General features: G+C 42.5%; 1 protein-coding gene across 3 annotated transcripts in view; it reads right to left on the bottom strand.

Moving 5' to 3' along the window:
- The window catches only part of nsmaf (neutral sphingomyelinase (N-SMase) activation associated factor), a 43,268-nt gene that overhangs the window by 1,797 nt on the left and 17,960 nt on the right, over window positions 1-23,511 (bottom strand). For all 3 annotated transcript variants that reach the window (XM_077201518.1, XM_077201517.1, XM_077201519.1), the window contains 10 exons: window positions 23,273-23,433; window positions 18,166-18,274; window positions 18,022-18,080; window positions 17,248-17,312; window positions 15,745-15,812; window positions 15,514-15,637; window positions 13,894-13,977; window positions 6,935-7,085; window positions 5,940-6,042; window positions 5,688-5,800 (listed from right to left, as the gene is read on the bottom strand). In XM_077201518.1, the coding sequence (XP_077057633.1) occupies window positions 5,688-5,800; window positions 5,940-6,042; window positions 6,935-7,085; window positions 13,894-13,977; window positions 15,514-15,637; window positions 15,745-15,812; window positions 17,248-17,312; window positions 18,022-18,080; window positions 18,166-18,274; window positions 23,273-23,433 (1,037 nt within the window). The remainder of the gene's footprint in view (window positions 1-5,687; window positions 5,801-5,939; window positions 6,043-6,934; window positions 7,086-13,893; window positions 13,978-15,513; window positions 15,638-15,744; window positions 15,813-17,247; window positions 17,313-18,021; window positions 18,081-18,165; window positions 18,275-23,272; window positions 23,434-23,511) is intronic.

The raw sequence follows: 23,511 nt of genomic DNA, 5'->3' as shown, positions 1-23,511 counted from the left end.
CGGGCATCATCACTACACAGGCATCATCACTACACATGTTCCCTACACGGGCATCATCACTACACATGTTCCCTAAACAGGCATCATCACTACACATGTTCTCTACACGGGCATCATCACTACACATGTTCCTGTGTAGTGATGATGCCCGTGTAGGGAACATGTGTAGTGATGATGCCTGTGTAGTGATGATGCACATGTTCTCTACACAGGCATCATCACTACACATGTTCCCTACACAGCCATCATCACTACACATCACCTGCACAGGGCACTGCACTCTAGAACGTTCTCTACACAGGGCACTGCACTCTAGAACATTCCCTACACAGGGCACTGCACTCTAGAACGTTCTCTACACACTACACATGTTCCCTAAACAGGCATCATCACTACACATGTTCTCTACACGGGCATCATCACTACACATGTTCCTGTGTAGTGATGATGCCCGTGTAGGGAACATGTGTAGTGATGATGCCTGTGTAGTGATGATGCCCCACATGTGTAGTGATGATGGCATCATCACTACACAGGCATCATCACTACACATGTTCCCTACACGGGCATCATCACTACACAGGCATCATCACTACACATGTTCCCTACACGGGCATCATCACTACACATGTTCCCAACACAGGCACCATCACTACACACGCTCTAGAACGTTCTCTACACAGGGCACTGCACTCTAAAACGTTCCCTACACAGGGCGCTGCACTCTAGAACATTCTCTACACAGGGCGCTGCACTCTAGAACGTTCTCTACACAGGGCGCAGCACTCTAGAACGTTCTCTACACAGGGCGCTGCACTCTAGAACGTTCTCTACACAGGGCGCAGCACTCTAGAACGTTCTCTACACAGGGCGCTGCACTGTAGAACGTTCTCTACACAGGGCGCTGCACTCTAGAACGTTCTCTACACAGGGCGCAGCACTCTAGAACGTTCTCTACACAGGGCGCAGCACTCTAGAACGTTCTCTACACAGGGCGCAGCACTCTAGAACGTTCTCTACACAGGGCGCTGCACTCTAGAACGTTCTCTACACAGGGCGCTGCACTCTAGAACGTTCTCTACACAGGGCGCAGCACTCTATAACGTTCTCTACACAGGGCGCTGCACTCTAGAACGTTCTCTACACAGGGCGCAGCACTCTAGAACGTTCTCTACACAGGGCGCTGCACTCAAGAACGTTCTCTACACAGGGCGCTGCACTCTAGAACGTTCCCTACACAGGGCGCAGCACTCTAGAACTTTCTCTACACAGGGCGCTGCACTCTAGAACGTTCTCTACACAGGGCGCTGCACTCTATAACGTTCTCTACACAGGGCGCTGCACTCTAGAACGTTCCCTACACAGGGCGCAGCACTCAAGAACGTTCTCTACACAGGGCGCTGCACTCTAGAACGTTCCCTACACAGGGCGCAGCACTCTAGAACTTTCTCTACACAGGGCGCTGCACTCTAGAACGTTCCCTACACAGGGCGCAGCACTCTAGAACGTTCTCTACACAGGGCGCAGCACTCTAGAACGTTCTCTACACAGGGCGCAGCACTCTAGAACATTCTCTACACAGGGCGCTGCACTCTAGAACGTTCTCTACACAGGGCGCTGCACTCTAGAACGTTCTCTACACAGGGCGCAGCACTCTAGAACGTTCTCTACACAGGGCGCTGCACTCTAGAACGTTCTCAACACAGGGCGCTGCACTCTAGAACATTCCCTACACAGGGCGCTGCACTCTAGAACGTTCTCTACACAGGGCTAGAACGTTCTCTACACAGGGCGCTGCACTCTAGAACGTTCTCTACACAGGGCGCTGCACTCTAGAACGTTCTCTACACAGGGCGCTGCACTCTAGAACGTTCTCTACACAGGACGCTGCACTCTAGAACGTTTTCTACACAGGGCGCTGCACTCTAGAACGTTCCCTACACAGGGCGCTGCACTCTAGAACGTTCTCTACACAGGGCGCAGCACTCTAGAACGTTCTCTACACAGGGCGCTGCACTCTAGAACGTTCTCTACACAGGGCGCTGCACTCTAGAACGTTCTCTACACAGGGCGCAGCACTCTAGAACGTTCTCTACACAGGGCGCAGCACTCTAGAACGTTCTCTACACAGGGCGCTGCACTCTAGAACGTTCTCTACACAGGGCGCTGCACTCTAGAACGTTCTCTACACAGGGCGCAGCACTCTAGAACGTTCTCTACACAGGGCGCTGGACTCTAGAACGTTCTCTACACAGGGCGCAGCACTCTAGAACGTTCTCTACACAGGGCGCAGCACTCTAGAACGTTCTCTACACAGGGCGCTGCACTCTAGAACGTTCTCTACACAGGGCGCTGCACTCTAGAACGTTCTCTACACAGGGCGCAGCACTCTAGAACGTTCTCTACACAGGGCGCTGCACTCTAGAACGTTCTCTACACAGGGCGCAGCACTCTAGAACGTTCTCTACACAGGGCGCTGCACTCAAGAACGTTCTCTACACAGGGCGCTGCACTCAAGAACGTTCTCTACACAGGGCGCTGCACTCTAGAACGTTCCCTACACAGGGCGCAGCACTCTAGAACTTTCTCTACACAGGGCGCTGCACTCTAGAACGTTCCCTACACAGGGCGCAGCACTCTAGAACGTTCTCTACACAGGGCGCAGCACTCTAGAACGTTCTCTACACAGGGCGCAGCACTCTAGAACATTCTCTACACAGGGCGCTGCACTCTAGAACGTTCTCTACACAGGGCGCTGCACTCTAGAACGTTCTCTACACAGGGCGCAGCACTCTAGAACGTTCTCTACACAGGGCGCTGCACTCTAGAACGTTCTCTACACAGGGCGCTGCACTCTAGAACATTCCCTACACAGGGCGCTGCACTCTAGAACGTTCTCTACACAGGGCTAGAACGTTCTCTACACAGGGCGCTGCACTCTAGAACGTTCTCTACACAGGGCGCTGCACTCTATAACGTTCTCTACACAGGGCGCTGCACTCTAGAACGTTCTCTACACAGGGCGCTGCACTCTAGAACGTTCTCTACACAGGACGCTGCACTCTAGAACGTTCTCTACACAGGGCGCTGCACTCTAGAACGTTCCCTACACAGGGCGCTGCACTCTAGAACGTTCTCTACACAGGGCGCAGCACTCTAGAACGTTCTCTACACAGGGCGCTGCACTCTAGAACGTTCTCTACACAGGGCGCTGCACTCTAGAACGTTCTCTACACAGGGCGCTGCACTCTAGAACGTTCTCTACACAGGGCGCTGCACTCTAGAACGTTCTCTACACAGGGCGCAGCACTCTAGAACGTTCTCTACACAGGGCGCTGGACTCTAGAACGTTCTCTACACAGGGCGCTGCACTCTAGAACATTCTCTACACAGGGCACTGCACTCTAGAACATTCCCTACACAGGGCACTGCACTCTAGAACGTTCTCTACACAGGGCGCTGCACTCTAGAACGTTCTCTACACAGGGCGCTGCACTCTAGAACATTCCCTACACAGGGCACTGCACTCTAGAACATTCCCTACACAGGGCGCTGCACTCTAGAACGTTCTCTACACAGGGCGCTGCACTCTAGAACGTTCTCTACACAGGGCGCTGCACTCTAGAACGTTCTCTACACAGGGCGCTGCACTCTAGAACGTTCTCTACACAGGGCGCTGCACTCTAGAACGTTCTCTACACAGGGCGCTGCACTCTAGAACGTTCTCTACACAGGGCGCAGCACTCTAGAACGTTCTCTACACAGGGCGCTGCACTCTAGAACGTTCTCTACACAGGGCGCTGCACTCTAGAACGTTCCCTACACAGGGCGCTGCACTCTAGAACGTTCTCTACACAGGGCGCTGCACTCTAGAACGTTCTCTACACAGGGCGCAGCACTCTAGAACGTTCTCTACACAGGGCGCTGCACTCAAGAACGTTCCCTACACAGGGCGCTGCACTCTAGAACGTTCCCTACACAGGGCGCTGCACTCTAGAACGTTCTCTACACGGGGCGCTGCACTCTAGAACGTTCCCTACACAGGGCGCAGCACTCTAGAACGTTCTCTACACAGGGCGCTGCACTCTAGAACGTTCTCTACACAGGGCGCTGCACTCTAGAACGTTCTCTACACAGGGCGCTGCACTCTAGAACATTCCCTACACAGGGCACTGCACTCTAGAACGTTCCCTAAACAGGGCGCAGCACTCTAGAACATTCTCTACACAGGGCGCAGCACTCTAGAACGTTCTCTAAACAGGGCGCAGCACTCTAGAACGTTCTCTACACAGGGCGCTGCACTCTAGAACGTTCTCTATACAGGGCGCAGCACTCTAGAACGTTCTCTACACAGGGCGCTGCACTCTAGAACGTTCTCTACACAGGGCGCTGCACTCTAGAACGTTCTCTACACAGGGCACTGCACTCTAGAACGTTCTCTACACAGGGCACTGCACTCTAGAACATTCCCTACACAGGGCACTGCACTCTAGAACGTTCTCTACACAGGGCGCTGCACTCTTGAACGTTCTCTACACAGGGCACTGCACTCTAGAACATTCCCTACACAGGGCGCTGCACTCTAGAACGTTCTCTACACAGGGCGCTGCACTCTAGAACATTCTCTACACAGGGCGCTGCACTCTAGAACGTTCTCTACACAGGGCGCTGCACTCTAGAACGTTCTCTACACAGGGCGCTGCACTCTAGAACGTTCTCTACACAGGGCGCTGCACTCTAGAACGTTCTCTACATAGGGCGCTGCACTCTAGAACATTCCCTACACAGGGCGCAGCACTCTAGAACGTTCTCTACACAGGGCGCTGCACTCTAGAACGTTCTCTACACAGGGCGCTGCACTCAAGAACGTTCTCTACACAGGGCGCTGCACTCAAGAACGTTCTCTACACAGGGCGCTGCACTCTAGAACGTTCTCTACACAGGGCGCTGCACTCTAGAACATTCCCTACACAGGGCGCAGCACTCTAGAACGTTCTCTACACAGGGCGCTGCACTCTAGAACGTTCTCTACACAGGGCGCTGCACTCAAGAACGTTCTCTACACAGGGCGCTGCACTCTAGAACGTTCTCTACACAGGGCGCTGCACTCTAGAACGTGTGTGTGTGTGTGTATGTGTGTTTACCTGAGTGAGTGGCAGGGATCTTATGAATGACTTTCAGGTGTGTGTGTGTCTGTGTGCGTGTGTGTGTTTACCTGAGTGAGCAACAGGGATCGTGTGGATGACTTTGAGGTGTGTGTATGTCTGAGTGTGTTTACCTGAGTGAGCAGCAGGGATCTTGTGGATGACTTTCAGGTGTATGTTTGTGTGTGTGTGTTTGTTTGTGTGTGTGTATGTGTGTGTGTGTGTGTTTACCTGAGTGTGCAGCAGGGATCTTGTGGATGACTTTCAGGTGTATGTTTGTGTGTGTTTGTTTGTGTGTGTCTATGTGTGTGTGTGTGTGTGTTTACCTGAGTGTGCAGCAGGGATCTTGTGGATGACTTTCATGTGTGTGTTTGTGTGTGTGTGCGTTTACCTGAGTGTGCAGCAGGGATCTTGTGGATGACTTTCAGGTGTGTGTGTGTGTGTGTTTGTGTGTGTGTGTGAGTGTTTACCTGAGTGTGCGGCAGGTATCTTGTGGATGACTTTCAGGTGTGTGTGTGTGTGTGTGTTTGTGTGAGTGTTTACCTGAGTGTGCGGCAGGGATCTTGTGGATGACTTTACTGCTGAGGAGGTTCCACAGACTGAGATCTCCTGACGTCCCTCCAGACAACACAGTGTTTCCATCCCAGCAGAAGCACCTAAAGGAACAACACAAGTTACACAACTCCTCGACCCGAGACACTAAGACTTTTATATATAAATAACACATTTTTCCTAAATTAACATGCATGTGTGTGTATTTATTTTGGACTCAGCTCTAGTGTGTGTTCTGGTCACCTCTGCTCCTGCTCGGCGTGTACAGTAGCGATGAGCATTCCTGTCTGCACATCTGTCACCGCCAAACACGAGTCCTCGCCAACACTCAAGATATGCCTGCTGTCTGAACACACACACACACACTGTTTGTGAAACCACACAAGACGGACACAAGCACTCACTCACTCGCACACTCACTCGCCCGCACACTCACTCGCACTCATTCGCACACTCACTCGCACACTCACTCACTCGCACACTCACTCGCACTCATTCGCACACTCACTCGCACACTCACTCACTCGCACACTCACTCACCCGCACACTCACTCGCACTCATTCGCACACTCACTCGCACAATCACTCACTCACTCGCACACTCACTCGCACAATCACTCGCACAATCACTCGCACACTCATTCGCACAATCACTCGCTCGCTTGCTCGCACTCACACGCTCACTCGCTCGCTCACTCACTCGCTCACACACACTCACTCGCTCGCACACTCACTCGCTCACTCGCTCACTCACTCACTCGCTCACACACACTCGCACGCACGCACTCGCTCGCTCAGACACACTCGCACGCACTCGCTCGCTCACACACACTCGCTAGCACGCTCACTCTCACCCACTCACTCACACACACTCGCACGCTCACCCACTCGCGCACTCTCACTCGCTCACTCACTCACTCGCTCACACACACTCGCACGCACGCACTCGCTCGCTCACACACACTCGCACGCACTCGCTCGCTCACACACACTCGCTCGCACGCTCACTCTCACCCACTCACTCACACACACTCGCACGCTCACCCACTCGCGCACTCTCACTCGCACCCTCATTCGCACACGCGCACACACACACACACACACACACACACGCAGGCACGCGCACACACACACACACACACACACACACACACACACACACACACACACACACACACACACACACACACACACACACAGACACACACACACACACACACACACACACACACACACACCAGGACTGAAGGCCAGCTGGTGGATCCTCCCAGTGTGGCAGGTGAGCTGGTTGAGTGGCACAGGACTGGTCAGGTCCCACACAGTGAGGGTTCCCTCTTTAGTGCCCGTGGCCATCAGTGTTCCAGCAGGGCTGAGGTCTAAAGAGTTGACCTGCGCACACGTGCACAACATTAGATAAACGCGCACAACATTAGATAAAAGTTAACATTTCAGAACACAAAATAATATAAAGCCATTTTTTTGTTACAAACAGGTTACAAACAGGAGAAGAAAAGGAGTGTCCCAATTCACATACTTATGCACTGTTGTATGCTGTTTATTAGTATCAATAGTGTGGGTAGCATGTACACACTGAAAATTCCTAATAGGAATAGTGCACTTTAAATTAGGGATCCACGATACATCATCCACCATATCGGTATCGGCCCATAAGAAAATTTGACCGATATATTAAAGCTGATAAATAATGTATTATTTCCTTCAGCTGAGACACTTCAGATGCTGTTCAACATGATGATTTTGAGTTGCTTGAAATATGATTGAAATCACTTCAAAAAAGGAAACTACAGTAAAGTGCAACATGTGCAGCGCAAGTGTGTCATATCGGCTACATAAAATTATCATGAGAACATCATTATGATTGTTTGCTTGAGATGTGGGTTTTAATCGTGAGACTTTTGTTTTTGTAATCTGTCTCTCAGAAATTATATAAAAACTTGATTCAGATTTATCGGCCAATATATCGGTTATCGGTTTTCAAATATAAAGAATTATCGGTTATCGGCCAGAATGTTCATTTCGGTGCATCCCTAGTTTAAATAGGCAAGGCAAGGCAAGGCAAGGCAAGTTTATTTATATAGCACATTTCATACACAATGGTAATTCAAAGTGCTTTACATAGAAGAAATTAAAATAATCAAAAGAAATCAGAATAATTAAAACAGTTTAGAATAAAAGATAAAATACAGAAATCAGAATAATTAAAACATAAAATAAAATACAGTGCAAACAGTCGGACGAACAGTGGCACAGTGCTCATTCAGTAAATGCACAGCTAAACAGATGTGTTTTGAGTCTGGATTTGAATGTGACTACTGTAGGAGCACATCTGATCTCTTCTGGAAGCTGGTTCCAGCTGCGGCTGGCATAGTAGCTAAAAGCAGACTCGCCATGATTAGAGTGAACCCTTGGTATTTCTAGCCGATGTGATCCTAATGATCTGAGTGATCTGTTGGGTTTATATTCACTGAGCATATCTGCAATGTATTGAGGTCCTAGGCCATTGAATGATTTATATACCAGTAATAATACTTTAAAATCAATCCTAAATGTAACTGGCAGCCAGTGTAAAGACCTGAGGACTGGTGTGATGTGTTCATATTTTCTGGTTCTGCTCAGAATCCTAGCAGCAGCGTTCTGTATGAGCTGCAACTGTCTTATGGTCTTTTTGGGAAGGCCAGTGAGAAGTCCATTACAATAATCCACCCTACTGGTGATGAAAGCATGCACAAGTTTTTCTAAGTCTTGACTGGAAACAAAGCATCTAATTCTTGCAATATTTTTCAGGTGATAATATGCTGATTTAGTTATTGCTTTGACATGACTACTGAAACTAAGGTCTGACTCCAGAGACACACCCAGATTCCTGACTTGATTTTTAGTTGTTTGACCCCTAGACTGAAGGTATGCGTTCACCTTGAGAACTTCATCTTTGTTTCCAAACGCAATGACTTCAGTTTTGTCTTTGTTTAACTGAAGAAAGTTTTGGCACATCCAATTGTTTACTTCATCAATGCATTGGCAAAGGGAGTCAATGGGGCTGTAATCGTTAGGCGATAGGGATAAGTAGAGCTGTGTGTCGTCTGCATAGCTATGGTAAGCGATTTGGTTCTTTCTCATTATTTGGCTCATTGGGAGCATGTACAGGTTGAATAGGAGTGGCGCAAGAATTGAGCCTTGAGGGACTCCGCATGTCATGGATGTCCACTCAGACTTATGGTCTCCTATACTCACATAATAACCTCTGCCTCCTAAGTATGACCTGAACCATTTTAGGACTATCCCAGAAAGCCCGACCCAGTTTTCCAGCCTGTCAAGAAGTATTTTGTGATCGACAGTGTCAAATGCAGCACTGAGGTCGAGTAGTACCAGCACTGATAATTTGCCTGTATCAGTATTTAAGCGAATATCATTTATTATCTTTATGAGCGCGGTCTCTGTACTGTGGTGCGGTCGGAAACCAGATTGAAAATGGTCAAAGTATCCATTCGAGCTTAAGAATTTGTTCAGCTGATTGAAGACAACTTTTTCAATGATCTTGCCTATGAAAGGAAGATTTGAGATCGGTCTATAGTTGTTTAATATGGTCTTATCCAGATTGCTCTTTTTCAGGAGGGGCTTGACAACAGCAGTTTTCAGGGAGGTCGGAAAACTCCCAGAGAGAAGTGAGGCATTTACCACTTCTAGGAGATCTGCTTCTAAGCTGTGTAACACATTTTTGAAAAAAGATGTGGGAAGTGCATCAAGGGCGCAGGTTGATGTTTTTAGTTGCTGTACGGTTTCTTCCAAAATTTTGCCATCAATTTCTTCGAAATCAGACATAGTGGCTACTTTCTCGTGCTGTTGTCTGATCTGCCTGACCCCAGCGCAACTCAAGGATGAGCTGATCACCTTTCTGATATTATTGATTTTCTCAGAGAAGAAAGAAGCAAACTCACTGCACTTTCTCACTGAGAGCATTTCACTGGGAATCTGGCTTGGGGGGTTTGTCAGTCTCTCTACAGTAGCAAAAAGAGTGCGCGTGTTGTTTATATTGCTGTTTATAATATTTGAGAAAAAAGTCTGTCTAGCTTTGCTTAGTTCCTTATTGAAAGCATGGATGCTGTCTTTGTAGATGTTATAATGGACTACAAGTTTTGTCTTCCGCCACATGCGCTCTGCTTTTCTGCATTGTCTTTTCATATTTTGCACTGCTGTTGAGTTTCTCCAAGGTGCTTTTTGTCTGCCACTCTTCTTCCTGACTTTCACAGGAGCAATATCATCAATTACACTCTTAACTTTTGAGTTAAAAGAATCAAGGAGAAAATCAACAGAGTCAGCAGATATGCTTGGTGTTAAAGATATAGCCTTCATAAATAGTACACTAGTGTTCTCATTTAAGCATCTCTTCTTGACAGACACAGATCTAGCTTCAATGGCTGGAGAGATCAATATATCAAAGAAAATACAAAAATGATCAGACAGTGCTACATCCTTAATAACAATTGATGAAATGTTTAGACCCTTACTGATAAGTAAATCTAGAGTGTGTCCACGATTATGTGTGGCTCCATGTACATGCTGAGTCAGATCAAAAGTTTTTAAAACAGTTTTGATTTCTTTTGCCATATTGTTTTCTGCATTATCTATGTGAATGTTGAAATCTCCAGCAATGGCAAAGCAGTCAAACTCTGAGGAAATAGAACTTAACAGTTCTGTTAAGTTCTCAGCAAAAGCTGGAGAGTATTTTGGAGGCCTGTAAACAATGATAAGTAAAATGCGTGGAGCACCTTTTAACACAATACCCAGATATTCGAAAGACGGGTAATTCCCAAATGATATTTGCTTACATTGATAGACATCTTTATAAAGAGCAGCTAAACCTCCGCCTCTTCTGACAGCTCTGCAGACACTCATAAAAGTAAAGTTAGGAGGGGCTGTTTCATTGAGGACTGTTGCACTGCAACTTTCTTCTAGCCAAGTTTCATTTAGCAACATAAAATCCAGGTTGTATGTGGTTATTAAGTCATTGACTAAAAGTGATTTATTTTTAAGTGAGCGGATGTTTAAAAGTGCTAACTTAACAGTCTTACTTTTTGTCCCCACAGCAATCTTGGTATGTCGTGTGATAGGCACCAGATTAGATGGGTTTGCTGTACGGCTTTTGAAGGCCTTAGACTTTCTATCATGTAATTGAACAGCAATAGAAAAAGATACAGGCACACTGGGTTCCCGCTTGTTCTGTAAACATTTGAGAAAGTTATTGTTATCATAGCGGGGACCCGACACATATCACTGAGAGCTGGTATCAGTTGTTTTTGGTTCACCTCGAGCCGCCGGAGGAGGGTGTGGGCCCTGGCGCTGTGGCAGAGGCCGAAGAGCTCTCACAGGAGGAGGGGGAGGACGAGCTGGGCCCGTAGGCTTTGGTGGTTGTGGGGCCTGGCGTTTTTTGGTTGGTATCTGGGGGCTCGCAGCAAAAGAGTGGGATAGTCTAGTTCCAGCGTGCACCAGTTGTTCCATTTTCTCTGAGAAGCACAGAAGTGGAGATGCTGGAGAGAGTGATAATGTTTCCAGTGAGAGTGATTTTTGCTCTGGTGTTATTGGAGGCTGTAATATGCTGTCCTGGTTTCCCTGGCTGTTTTCCAGAAAGTCGTCCTTGGGTGCTGTATATTGGAGCAGTGCTGGTATGTCACAGTCTGTCTGTGGTGAGCTCTGTGGGCAGGGCTCAGCTGAGATTGTGTCCGTGAGCAGAGGTTGTTGTGGCTGAGTGGTGTTATCACTGTCCTTGTGTGAAGTGTCAACCGCATGTCCATTCAGGTGCTGAAGTGAAATCCTGTGGTCATTCCTACTGTATCCAGGTGTGAGTGTGCCATTCAGGTTGAGTGGATTGGCACACACTACAGAAGGATGACGGAGGGAGAAGTAGATATTGTCCTTTAGCACTCTTGAACCAAGTTTGTTTGGGTGGCGGCCATCCTGTTGAAACAGTTGCCTCTGACTCCAGAAAAGATTGAAGTTGTCAATAAAGTTCACTCCTTTTATATTGCAGGTTTTTTGCAGCCATGTATTAAGCCCAAGCAACCGTGAAAACCTGTTTGTTCCTCTTGCTGGGAGTGGTCCACTGATGAATGTTTGAACTTTCAGTCTTTTAAGTGTTTCAAAAAGTTCATTGAAATCCTTTTTAAGAAGTTCCGACTGCTCTTTATGAATATCATTCTTCCCCACATGAATGATGAGTCGATTTGCAGTCTTATGTTTCATCAGAATGTTCTGAAGTTCCCTGTTTACATCAGATGTTGTTGCTTGTGGAAGGCAGCACGTTGTCGTATCCCTGCTATTAATGTTTCTGATTACGGAGTCGCCCACTATCAGAGTCCTGGGCTCGGATGCACTGTGAGCTGAGTGCGGCTGTCTGCTCGACCTTGAGCCCCAGTTAGCATCAGTGTTAGCTACTGGCTGATTCTGTCTGTGTGTGATCACATTCATCAAATTTGGGGATTCCTCATTCATTAATACTTCAAATCTGTTCTCAAGATGTATAGGCGGTGGTAGGAGACCAGTGTTTGCAGTCCTTGTCAGAGCCGTATCTGGGGTAGAGGATGCTACTGCAGTAATATGTGATGCTCGTGACAATCTGATGTCTCGAGTGCCTTTGGGTCTCGCACCCTGTTTGTGCCATCGATTAGTAAGTCGATTGGCTTGTTTCTCTACACTCAGTATGGCCTGTCGAGAAGCACTAGATTCATGGGACTCACCGGCTGTATGCTGAGGACGTCCATGACGAAGCTCTGTTGTGTGTTCCGTCTGGTTTGGTGGTCCCGCAATTAACTTTGTTTCAAGAATTGCAATCCTTTGTAAAAGTCTGTGGCAGTTGGAGCAGCAAGTAGATTCCAGAGGAGGCATTTTCTTATCCTTATGAATGTAGGCAGTTGTGTTTTCTCTTCCCCGGAATGTAAGCTTTCAGTGGGAGGCTGGTTGAATAAAATAATTCTGCTTTTTTTTGTAGTAATCCAAACGTTTGAGCACTGTGCTGATTTGCTGAAGTTAAAATTAGGTGATAAAAGGCGATAAAATATAGAAATATAAAAGCGATAGAGCAAAGCGCGGAGCAGTAAGCGAGAGCGTCCGAACAGTAGCTGAGCAGGAAGTAGCTGTGTTTTAAATACTAAAACAAAACACAGAAAAACTGTGTGGAATGTTGAACACTTCATGCACTCGACTGTCACAGCTTTATAAAGTTCATACACTACACTGTTGAGTGCATAAGTGTACTATTTTTTGAATTATTATATTTTAAATTCTAATCACTTAATTTTGTGTGCAACACTGCATGACTTACACTATTAAACATCTGACCTTTTCTAAAACTGTGGCATGTTACAATTTATATAACATCAGCATGATGGGAAGACTTTACAGTGCATTCATCAAGCTCAACCAATCAATATTTTTAAAGAAAATCTTTTCTCTGATATTAATAAAGAACAGAAAATCGGACTTAAACCCAGTGCCATGATATGGACAAAACTACAAACTTCTGGGATATATAGTTGTAATATTGGGGCAAAATGGTGTTATTACGTCATATTTGCCCCAAATCAAAGTTAATAAACAGAATAAATTTACTTAGTGTAGCGAAGCTGAAGTATTGTGCGTTTTTCAGCATTAGGTTTGTATTCTTGTTGCTTGAATAAAGTCTATGCTTCATATAGAGAAATATAATAATGTAGATCACTCTTATTCTCTCAGTTTGAGCCGTTTTATCAAACGACTTCAAACTTTGATGATTTCTCGTCCGCTGGGATCTTTAATCACAGCTATTGTCTCGGTCACATCATACGATCGGCCAAGAAATTATCTTAAAGGATTCAAGAAAATCTCCCAGTGTAAATAACGGGTTTAGAGACTTCGGTAACACTTTACAATAAGGTTCATTAGTTAATGTACCATGAACTAACAAGAGCAATACATTTGTTACGGTATTTATTAATCTTTGATAATGTTAGTTAATAAAAATACAGCTGAAATGAGATTAATAAATGCTGTAGAAGTATTGTTCATGTTAACTAATGAACCGTATTGTAAAGTGTTAACGAGGCGTTCTATCCGTACTGTTGCACAGCTTTCTGAAAAGTGCCGAACACAAATACTGTGTGTGTGTGTGTGTATGTTGCAGTTTTTGGAGATTGGTCACACACACCCCGGCCTCGTGCTCAAACTCAGCGAGCGGATCGAACCCGCTACGTTTGTTACTGGACACGTCGTCTGCTACACACTTCCAGATCTGTGGGAGGAAAACAGAGAACGCAGACCGTCAACACTTATTATAACCGTATGCAGAGAAAAGTACATTAGTTGGCATGTGTGTTAACGTTTTACTAACGTGTTATGATGCATTATACATTTCATAAATAGTTGTAACCAAAGTCAAAATGCATTATAATGGTGCTGGGCAACGATTAATCGCATCCAAAATAAAGTTTGTGTTTACATAATATATGCGTGTATGGTGTTTAATTATTTTGTATATAGATATACAAATAAGTACACACATTTGCATGTATATGTTTAATAAATATTTGCATGTATATACTGTATATATATTTATACATATTATTATTATATACACATATAAAATATGAAATTTGGTACACAGAGGACAGTCTGAACAAGAACCACACCAAATGTGAAGTCTCTAACTCATTCCCTCTAGCGCCACCAACTGTCCAAAGTTGCACTTACGTTTGTGATAATAACTTTGAAACCAGAAAGGCTGCAAACAACATTTGTCCAATTTTCACCAAAATTGGCTCAGATTATCTTCAGGCCACGCTGGAAAAAACTTATTAAAAGCTTTTTGATAGACCCAACTGTTTTCCAATAATGTGCAAACGGATTCGACGGTCAGGAGATATGAAAATTGCCTATTTTTGCTTATAACTGCTGAACGGTTTGTAAAAATCATAAAACTCTCTTTTGATTCAGTGCAGATTATTGAGTCAAACATTACCCAACAATACCCAATTTTCCCATATTGACCATTTTGCTGTCGGCCATCTTGAATTTTGCTGTAAAATTCTGTATTTTATGAATATATTAGCATATTTTTTACGAAACTCGCGGTGTCATCGGCATCATGCACTGAATACTCGAAAAGTAGAGACAACAAAAATATAAATTCTCATAGCTTTTGATTAGTTTAGCCTATTTTAATAAAATTGGTCTTGATTGATTCCTTGAGTCACACAGAGAACAAGGACACCAATCATGGTAACAGCGCCACCAACTGGTCAAAAGTTATGAGCAATTAAATCATATTACTAGTGATTATATTCATATATCTTCATCTGTTCTGCCTGAAATAATCTAAAAATGTCTTTAATTACTCATTGTAGCAGTTGGTGTGAAACTCATAACGGATGCCTTTTTGTGTTCGGCTCACAACAAACAAACAAACAATCAAATTGTGTTTTAATGCATTACACTTTCTAAAAGTGTGTTCAATAAATAGATAAGTATTATAATGTATTATAACTGTGGTTACAATTATTCATGAGACCACAAAATGCATAATAAGGTGCATCACAAGGCATAATCAATGCATTAAAATACTTTTATAATGCATTATATATTAAGATTTAAGCAAAGTGTTACCGAATATGCAACTATAATGTTTTTGAAGATGTTCCTGAAATTTGCATTTATTCATTTAGTAGACGCTTTTATCCAAATGTTTAAACATTTAGCACCAAGTAAACAGGTTTAGTCATCCTTAAATGTTATGCAAGAAAGCAAACTTGGCAGAACTGAATGAAAAGACCTTCACAGTCGAGTCCCAGGATGCCGTGTAAAGTTTGTCGTCCTTCCAGCAAATATGACTAACTGCATCATCATGACCCATCAAAGTCTCCTGCCTTCTTCCATACGCTATTGAGTAAAAATACCTAGAGCACACAAGACAGGGATCCAAGTGTAGGTAAAGAGGACAAAAATGTGTTAAATTGACTTAAGAATTACAGGGATATGATTATGGTTACTGTATAAATCTTACACGTTATTGTCCCAGGACGAGCACACGACGATCTCATCATCCGGCAGCATCAGACAGGAGGACAGCGCCTTGAGTCACATTTCAAGAGTGTGTTTTAGGTAGAGCTCAAATAAGGTTTTATTTAATGTGGCTGATGTATACAGGGGCTCCAGAAAGCATTCGCCACACTTAAAGGGATAGTTCACCCAAAAATGAAAATTCTGTCAGTAATTAGGCTCACTAATGGCCGACGCTGGTCATGTGGGTTATGTGTGTGACGGGTCTTTCGGGGTTGGAACAACATGAGTAAATACTGACAGAATTTTAATTTTTTGGGTGAACTATCCCTTTAAATTTCAAGCATTCTCATAAAGGCAGTGAATATGTCCTATTATGGCCTTTTACGAAGTCTTGATTTTGTTTTTTTGGGGTGTACTAGAATGTGTTTTCATGCTTGATTGTTTAAAATCGCATTATTTTTCACATATACTACTACATCAATAATGTAATGTTAGTTAGCAGGCTAAGCTTTGCCCTTCGTTTACATCATAGGTATCACAGCAACTACATAGCGCTTATAATTGGAACTGTTAATAGAAAACACAACCACAAATAATAAGACATGCTTGCTTACAATTTGTGATTCATTGAAAACATATTGTCCCAAAAAATGGGAATGGCTCCGTCTTTCAGGAAAAGCTTTTGTGGTTATAGCCTGCATTGAACTCTCTTATGGAAGCTGTTCTCCGTAAAATGTGAAGCGGTTGAGGTTATATTGTTCAGGAACAGTTTAAAATAAACTTCAACCTCTCTAAGTTCGTCAGCCTTAGGAAAGCTTTTTCTGGGGTGTAAAAAACAGCGACAACAACTCTTCCTCTTCTCTAAAGCAGCCCATCATGGCCTAACGCCCTTTGTTGTGTGTTCCCGGGGGCGGGGCTTATGTAAATTTTAGGGTTTGTGATGTCACTAACCCGGGAGGAAGCTTGTGTAGTTCCTCCCGGCCGTTTGTTGTAGTCCTTAAAAAGCGATTTCTGTAAAAGTAAATATCTTCCTTTGCTTTGATCTTTGAGCGTCGTAACTTTGCCGATGTTGTTTATGCTCAAACAGCAACATTGCACACTAGCTAAAGTTAGAAAAGCGAAATCAAAATCAACTCACTCACTTTTCAGCGCCATTGGTTCCGAATGTAAACTATTAATTTCACAAAATATCATTTAACTTTAATGACACTACAAAAGTGAATAGCAGTCACAACAGTTCCGATACAACCATAGATATATAAGTTCAATACGCGTCATGTGACTAAACGTGTAATTTTCGAATACCTCCGTTTTAACGCGTACAACAGCTTTTCAAATTTACCAGCTTGGGAGAGTCTTCAAAAAGCTGTTTTCACTGTACAAAAACTGTAGTTGAAAACCATTGGGTGAAAAAATTTTATAATGAGCGCGTCCAATGCAATTAAACAAGATTAATTTTTAAGTGTACTTTTTGGGGCCACTGCGTCTTCGCTAAAGAGCTTACCATGTTGGAGAAGGACACGCTTCTTTGCAGGCCATTCTCTCTGGAGAACATCTTTAGTGTAGAGTCTACAAGAGGATAAAATATGTGTTAGTTCATGGTAGACATATTAGCAATGTGCTAATGTATTGCTAATACATGTTACACATATTAACAATGTGCAAAGTAATGCTAGAAACATGTTAACAATGTGCTAAAACATGTTAATATGCTGAAACATGCTAACAATGCGCTAATTAATGCTCACAACGGTGAAAGCATGTTAACAATGTGCTACATAATGCTAGCAACATGCTACAAATGTATTAATCCATGCTAGCAATATGTTAGCAATGTGCTAATTCATGTTAACAATGTGCAAAGTCATGCTAGAAACATTAACAATGTGTTAAATCATGTTAATAACATGCAAACAATGTGCTAATTTATGTCAGCAACATGCTAAAACATGCAAGCAATGTGCTAATTTATGCCGGAACCATGACAACATTGTGTTAAATCATGTTAACAACATGCTAGCAATGTGCTAAATAATGCTACAAGTGGGTTAATTCATGCTAGCAATGTGCTAATTCATAGTAGAACCATGCGAGCAATGTGCTATATCATGTTTGCAACATGTTAAAACATGCTAAGAATGTGCTATTTTTTTCTATAAACACGAGGAACATGTTAGCATTGTGCTAACATTATATTACAGTTCTGAAAAATCTATCTCAGATGATTTTATGGCAGCCTTTCACTGACTTGAGACTAAATAACGGAGTGATTCCTGACCTTGAGAAGTGGAGAAGATGGCATCTCCACTGAGGGTCACAGCAATGCCTGTTACTGCCCTGCAGAAGCACAACACCAGCGTCAGAACTGCTCTCGCTAACCATCTGTGCTCAAACACACACAACTACACCAACAGATACTCACTCCTTGTGTATTTTGTGGCAAGACTGCAATACAAGTTTGTTCATGTTACTCCAGGCCATTTTCCTGCTCTCCTCAGTCAGGTCCTCAAACGAGTCCGTACCAGGAGACACTGTATTTCAGATTAAAACAGAGTGAAGGCCTTTAAAATACATTTATTAAGTGAGAATAGTGCCAGAAGGCGCATGTCATAGTGTGTAACTCCCTATAAATACACACAGAGGCTTTCAGATTCGCTAGTTGTTGTTTTTTTAGACATCATTTCTTACTTTTATTAGGTTTTGCATTTTGATTTACATTTAGAAATTCTAACATACTAATTTTTGTCAAGGTTTAGATATTTTTTTGTTTGATCAGTATCAGGTTTTGCATTATGATTCAGGCAGCACGATATCGAAGAAAAATGCGATATTAAATAATGTGATATTCGATATGCGATACGATAATTCTTATTGTGTGTAAAATAAACTTAAATTATCTTTAGAATATATTTAAAATTATATAACCTACATGTGTGTTTCACATTCTTTTTGTGACAAGAAAACATCCCTGCAGCTTCTGAAAGTGATCATCAGTGTTTTACTGTCGCATAAGAAGTGTTATTTTAACATCAGTGTAAAGCACAGGGTTCAGGGTTTCAGCTTATCCTACATTAGGTTTAGTTAACAACAGAAACTGAATAACCAAATGTAAAAATAAAACACTGCTTCGTTTTCACTGTATGAATTTAAAATAACCTGATTCTTATTAAAGCTACATAAGTTATTCAGCCGAGAGCAGTGAGTGATTTTCACTAGACCCCGTTGCGATATGCATATCGCGATATATACATATGTGATGTTTCGATCATTTCTACATATTGTGCAGCCCTAATTATGATAACAATCAAGGAATTGAGATTAACCCCTTCATTGCGGTGTTTTTTTGCATCATGGCTGATTTGTAGTTCGCACAAACAAAAGATTCTCTGAGTTATCGTATTTTTTTGGTATTTGTCATGCATTTCCTATGTCAGTCATTTTAGACCACAAAGATACAGTACCAAAGTGTTACCCTCCACCCCCCATCCTTTAACATATCCGAACCGTGTCCATGATTTTCACATGATGTTCACATAGTAGGGGTGTAACGATACACGTATTCGTATTGAACCGTTCGGTACAAACCGAACGATACGTTGGACCATTTTTCCTGCCAACCAAAAACCACCACAACGTTGCGCAACATCAAATTGCAAACGTAATGAAAGTGGAACGTAACTCATTATTTTGTTCTTCACGGACCGTTTATCAGTTCGGACCATCAACGTCTGTGCAGCGCGAGCCGATCGTGATCAAGCGACACTGTTATACACAGCGCTGGGAGATCCAGTAAACACAGCATTTGAATTCGCCACTGAAGTAATAACATCTCTGCGAGATCTAATGAGAATTAACGGATCTAGTGAGAATTAATGGATCTAGTGAGTTATTAATGGATCTAGTGAGAATTAACGGATCTAGTGAGTCATTAACGGATCTAGTGAGAATTAACGGATCTAGTGAGTCATTAACGGATCTAGTGAGAATTAACGGATCTAGTGAGAATTAACGGATCTAGTGAGTCATTAACGGATCTAGTGAGAATTAACGGATCTAGTGAGTCATTAACGGATCTAGTGAGTTATTAACGGATCTAGTGAGAATTAACAGATCTAGTGAGAATTAACGGATCTATTGAGTTATTAACGGATCTAGTGAGTTATTAACGGATCTAGTGAGTTATTAACGGATCTAGTGAGTTATTAACGGATCTAGTGAGAATTAACGGATCTAGTGAGAATTAACGGATCTATTGAGTTATTAACGGATCTATTGAGTTATTAACGGATCTAGTGAGTTATTAACGGATCTAGTGAGTTATTAACGGATCTAGTGAGAATTAACGGATCTATTGAGTTATTAACGGATCTATTGAGTTATTAACGGATCTAGTGAGTTATTAACGGATCTAGTGATATATTAACGGATCTAGTGAGAATTAACGGATCTAGTGAGAATTAACGGATCTAGTGAGAATTAACGGATCTAGTGAGTTATTAACGGATCTAGTGAGTTGTTAACGGATCTAGTGAGTTATTAACGGATCTAGTGAGTTATTAACGGATCTAGTGAGAATTAACGGATCTAGTGAGTTATTAACGGATCTAGTGAGAATTAACGGATCTAGTGAGAATTAACGGATCTAGTGAGAATTAACGGATCTAGTGAGAATTAATGGATCTAGTGAGAATTAACGGATCTAGTGAGTTATTAACTGATCTAGTGAGTTATTAACGGATCTAGTGAGAATTAACGGATCTAGTGAGAATTAACGGATCTAGTGAGAATTAATGGATCTAGGAATTAACGGATCTAGTGAGAATTAACGGATCTAGTGAGAATTAACGGATCTAGTGAGAATTAAGTGATCTAGTGAGAATTAAGTGATCTAGTGAGAATTAACGGATCTAGTGAGAATTAATGGATCTAGTGAGAATTAACGGATCTAGTGAGTTATTAACTGATCTAGTGAGTTATTAACGGATCTAGTGAGAATTAACGGATCTAGTGAGAATTAACGGATCTAGTGAGAATTAATGGATCTAGTGAGAATTAACGGATCTAGTGAGAATTAACGGATCTAGTGAGAATTAATGGATCTAGTGAGAATTAACGGATCTAGTGAGTTATTAACTGATCTAGTGAGTTATTAACGGATCTAGTGAGTTATTAACAGATCTAGTGAGAATTAACGGATCTAGTGAGAATTAACGGATCTAGTGAGAATTAACGGATCTAGTGAGTTATTAACTGATCTAGTGAGAATTAACGGATCTAGTGAGAATTAAGTGATCTAGTGAGAATTAACGGATCTAGTGAGAATTAATGGATCTAGTGAGAATTAACGGATCTAGTGAGTTATTAACTGATCTAGTGAGTTATTAACGGATCTAGTGAGAATTAACGGATCTAGTGAGTTATTAACGGATCTAGTGAGAATTAACGGATCTAGTGAGAATTAATGGATCTAGTGAGAATTAACTGATCTAGTGAGTTATTAACGGATCTAGTGAGAATTAACGGATCTAGTGAGAATTAACGGATCTAGTGAGAATTAACGGATCTAGTGAGTTATTAACTGATCTAGTGAGTTATTAACGGATCTAGTGAGTTATTAACGGATCTAGTGAGTTATTAACGGATCTAGTGAGAATTAACGGATCTAGTGAGAATTAACGGATCTAGTGAGTTATTAACGGATCTAGTGAGAATTAACGGATCTAGTGAGAATTAATGGATCTAGTGAGTTATTAACGGATCTAGTGAGAATTAACGGATCTAGTGAGTTATTAACGGATCTAGTGAGTTATTAACGGATCTAGTGAGAATTAACGGATCTAGTGATATATTAACAGATCTAGTGAGTTATTAACGGATCTAGTGAGTTATTAACGGATCTAGTGAGAATTAACGGATCTAGTGAGTTATTAACGGATCTAGTGAGAATCAACGGATCTAGTGAGTTATTAACGGATCTAGTGAGTTATTAACGGATCTAGTGAGTTATTAACGGATCTAGTGAGAATTAACGGATCTAGTGAGAATTAACGGATCTAGTGAGTTATTAACGGATCTAGTGAGTTATTAACGGATCTAGTGAGAATTAACGGATCTAGTGATATATTAACAGATCTAGTGAGTTAAGGGATCTAGTGAGTTAAGGGATCTAGTGAGAATTAACGGATCTAGTGAGTTATTAACGGATCTAGTGAGAATTAACGGATCTAGTGAGTTATTAACGGATCTAGTGAGTTATTAACGGATCTAGTGAGTTATTAACGGATCTAGTGAGAATTAACGGATCTAGTGAGTTATTAACGGATCTAGTGAGAATTAACGGATCTAGTGAGTTATTAACGGATCTAGTGAGTTATTAACGGATCTAGTGAGAATTAACGGATCTAGTGAGTTATTAACGGATCTAGTGAGAATTAACGGATCTAGTGAGTTATTAACGGATCTAGTGAGTTATTAACGGATCTAGTGAGAATTAACGGATCTAGTGAGTTATTAACGGATCTAGTGAGTTATTAACGGATCTAGTGAGTTATTAACGGATCTAGTGAGAATTAACGGATCTAGTGAGTTATTAACGGATCTAGTGAGAATTAACGGATCTAGTGAGAATTAACGGATCTAGTGAGAATTAACGGATCTAGTGAGTTATTAACGGATCTAGTGAGTTATTAACGGATCTAGTGAGAATTAACGGATCTAGTGAGTTATTAACGGATCTAGTGAGAATTAATGGATCTAGTGAGAATTAACGGATCTAGTGAGTTATTAACGGATCTAGTGAGTTATTAACGGATCTAGTGAGTTATTAACGGATCTAGTGAGTTATTAACGGATCTAGTGAGAATTAACGGATCTAGTGAGTTATTAACGGATCTAGTGAGTTATTAACGGATCTAGTGAGAATTAACGGATCTAGTGAGTTATTAACGGATCTAGTGAGAATTAACGGATCTAGTGAGTTATTAACGGATCTAGTGAGAATTAACGGATCTAGTGAGTTATTAACGGATCAAACAGCGCTGACGTGGAAACCAGGAGAAACATTGTTCCATGAATGAACTAGTTATAGGATTTAAGTCCACAGATCAGAAACATTCACCATGGGTTTACTGTAGTAACACTCACTGTAACCATGGAAGTTTGGCAGGAGTAGTAAAATGCTTTCAAGTATGTCACACATCTTTTCCAGCACTTCAAAACTTAAATATTATCATATTTAAAAGTTATTTTTAATGTGATGACCAAAACATTATTTGTTCATCCTTCAAAGATCAACCCCATTTATAAAACTAAAACTTTCAAGATGTAGGGAAACTCACACTTATTTAAAATTAAGATTCTTTTAATAGGAAATTTCTCTGGTATTTCTTTTTGCTGTATCGAAAACGTACCGAACCGTGACACCACTGTATCGAACCGAACCGTGAATTTTGTGAAGCGTTACACCCCATCACATAGCTAATGCGACAGAAATCATGAGCCCTTCTTTATGAGATAAGATGAGTTGGTACCCGGCGAGAGCTCGCAGCTGCTGAGACTGACGGTCGCTGACAGGTTGTGGAAGCGAGGAGTGATCCTCTGAGGATGAGGAGTGATGAAGAGCTGCCGTGGCGTCTGGCCAAACTCCAGTATCTGAGTTAGCATGGCTATTTTCTGATCCGGGTCCTCAATACTGCAGAAACACACACACACACACAAACACACTGACAAAATGTACACTGACAAATACAAAACACAAAGAAAAATCAAA

Source organism: Siphateles boraxobius, unplaced genomic scaffold, assembly GCF_051911475.1.
Source record: "Siphateles boraxobius isolate OS27281-9 unplaced genomic scaffold, OSU_SipBor_1 48, whole genome shotgun sequence".
NCBI lineage: Eukaryota > Metazoa > Chordata > Actinopteri > Cypriniformes > Leuciscidae > Siphateles > Siphateles boraxobius.
This window is presented reverse-complemented; position numbering and strand designations above follow the sequence as displayed.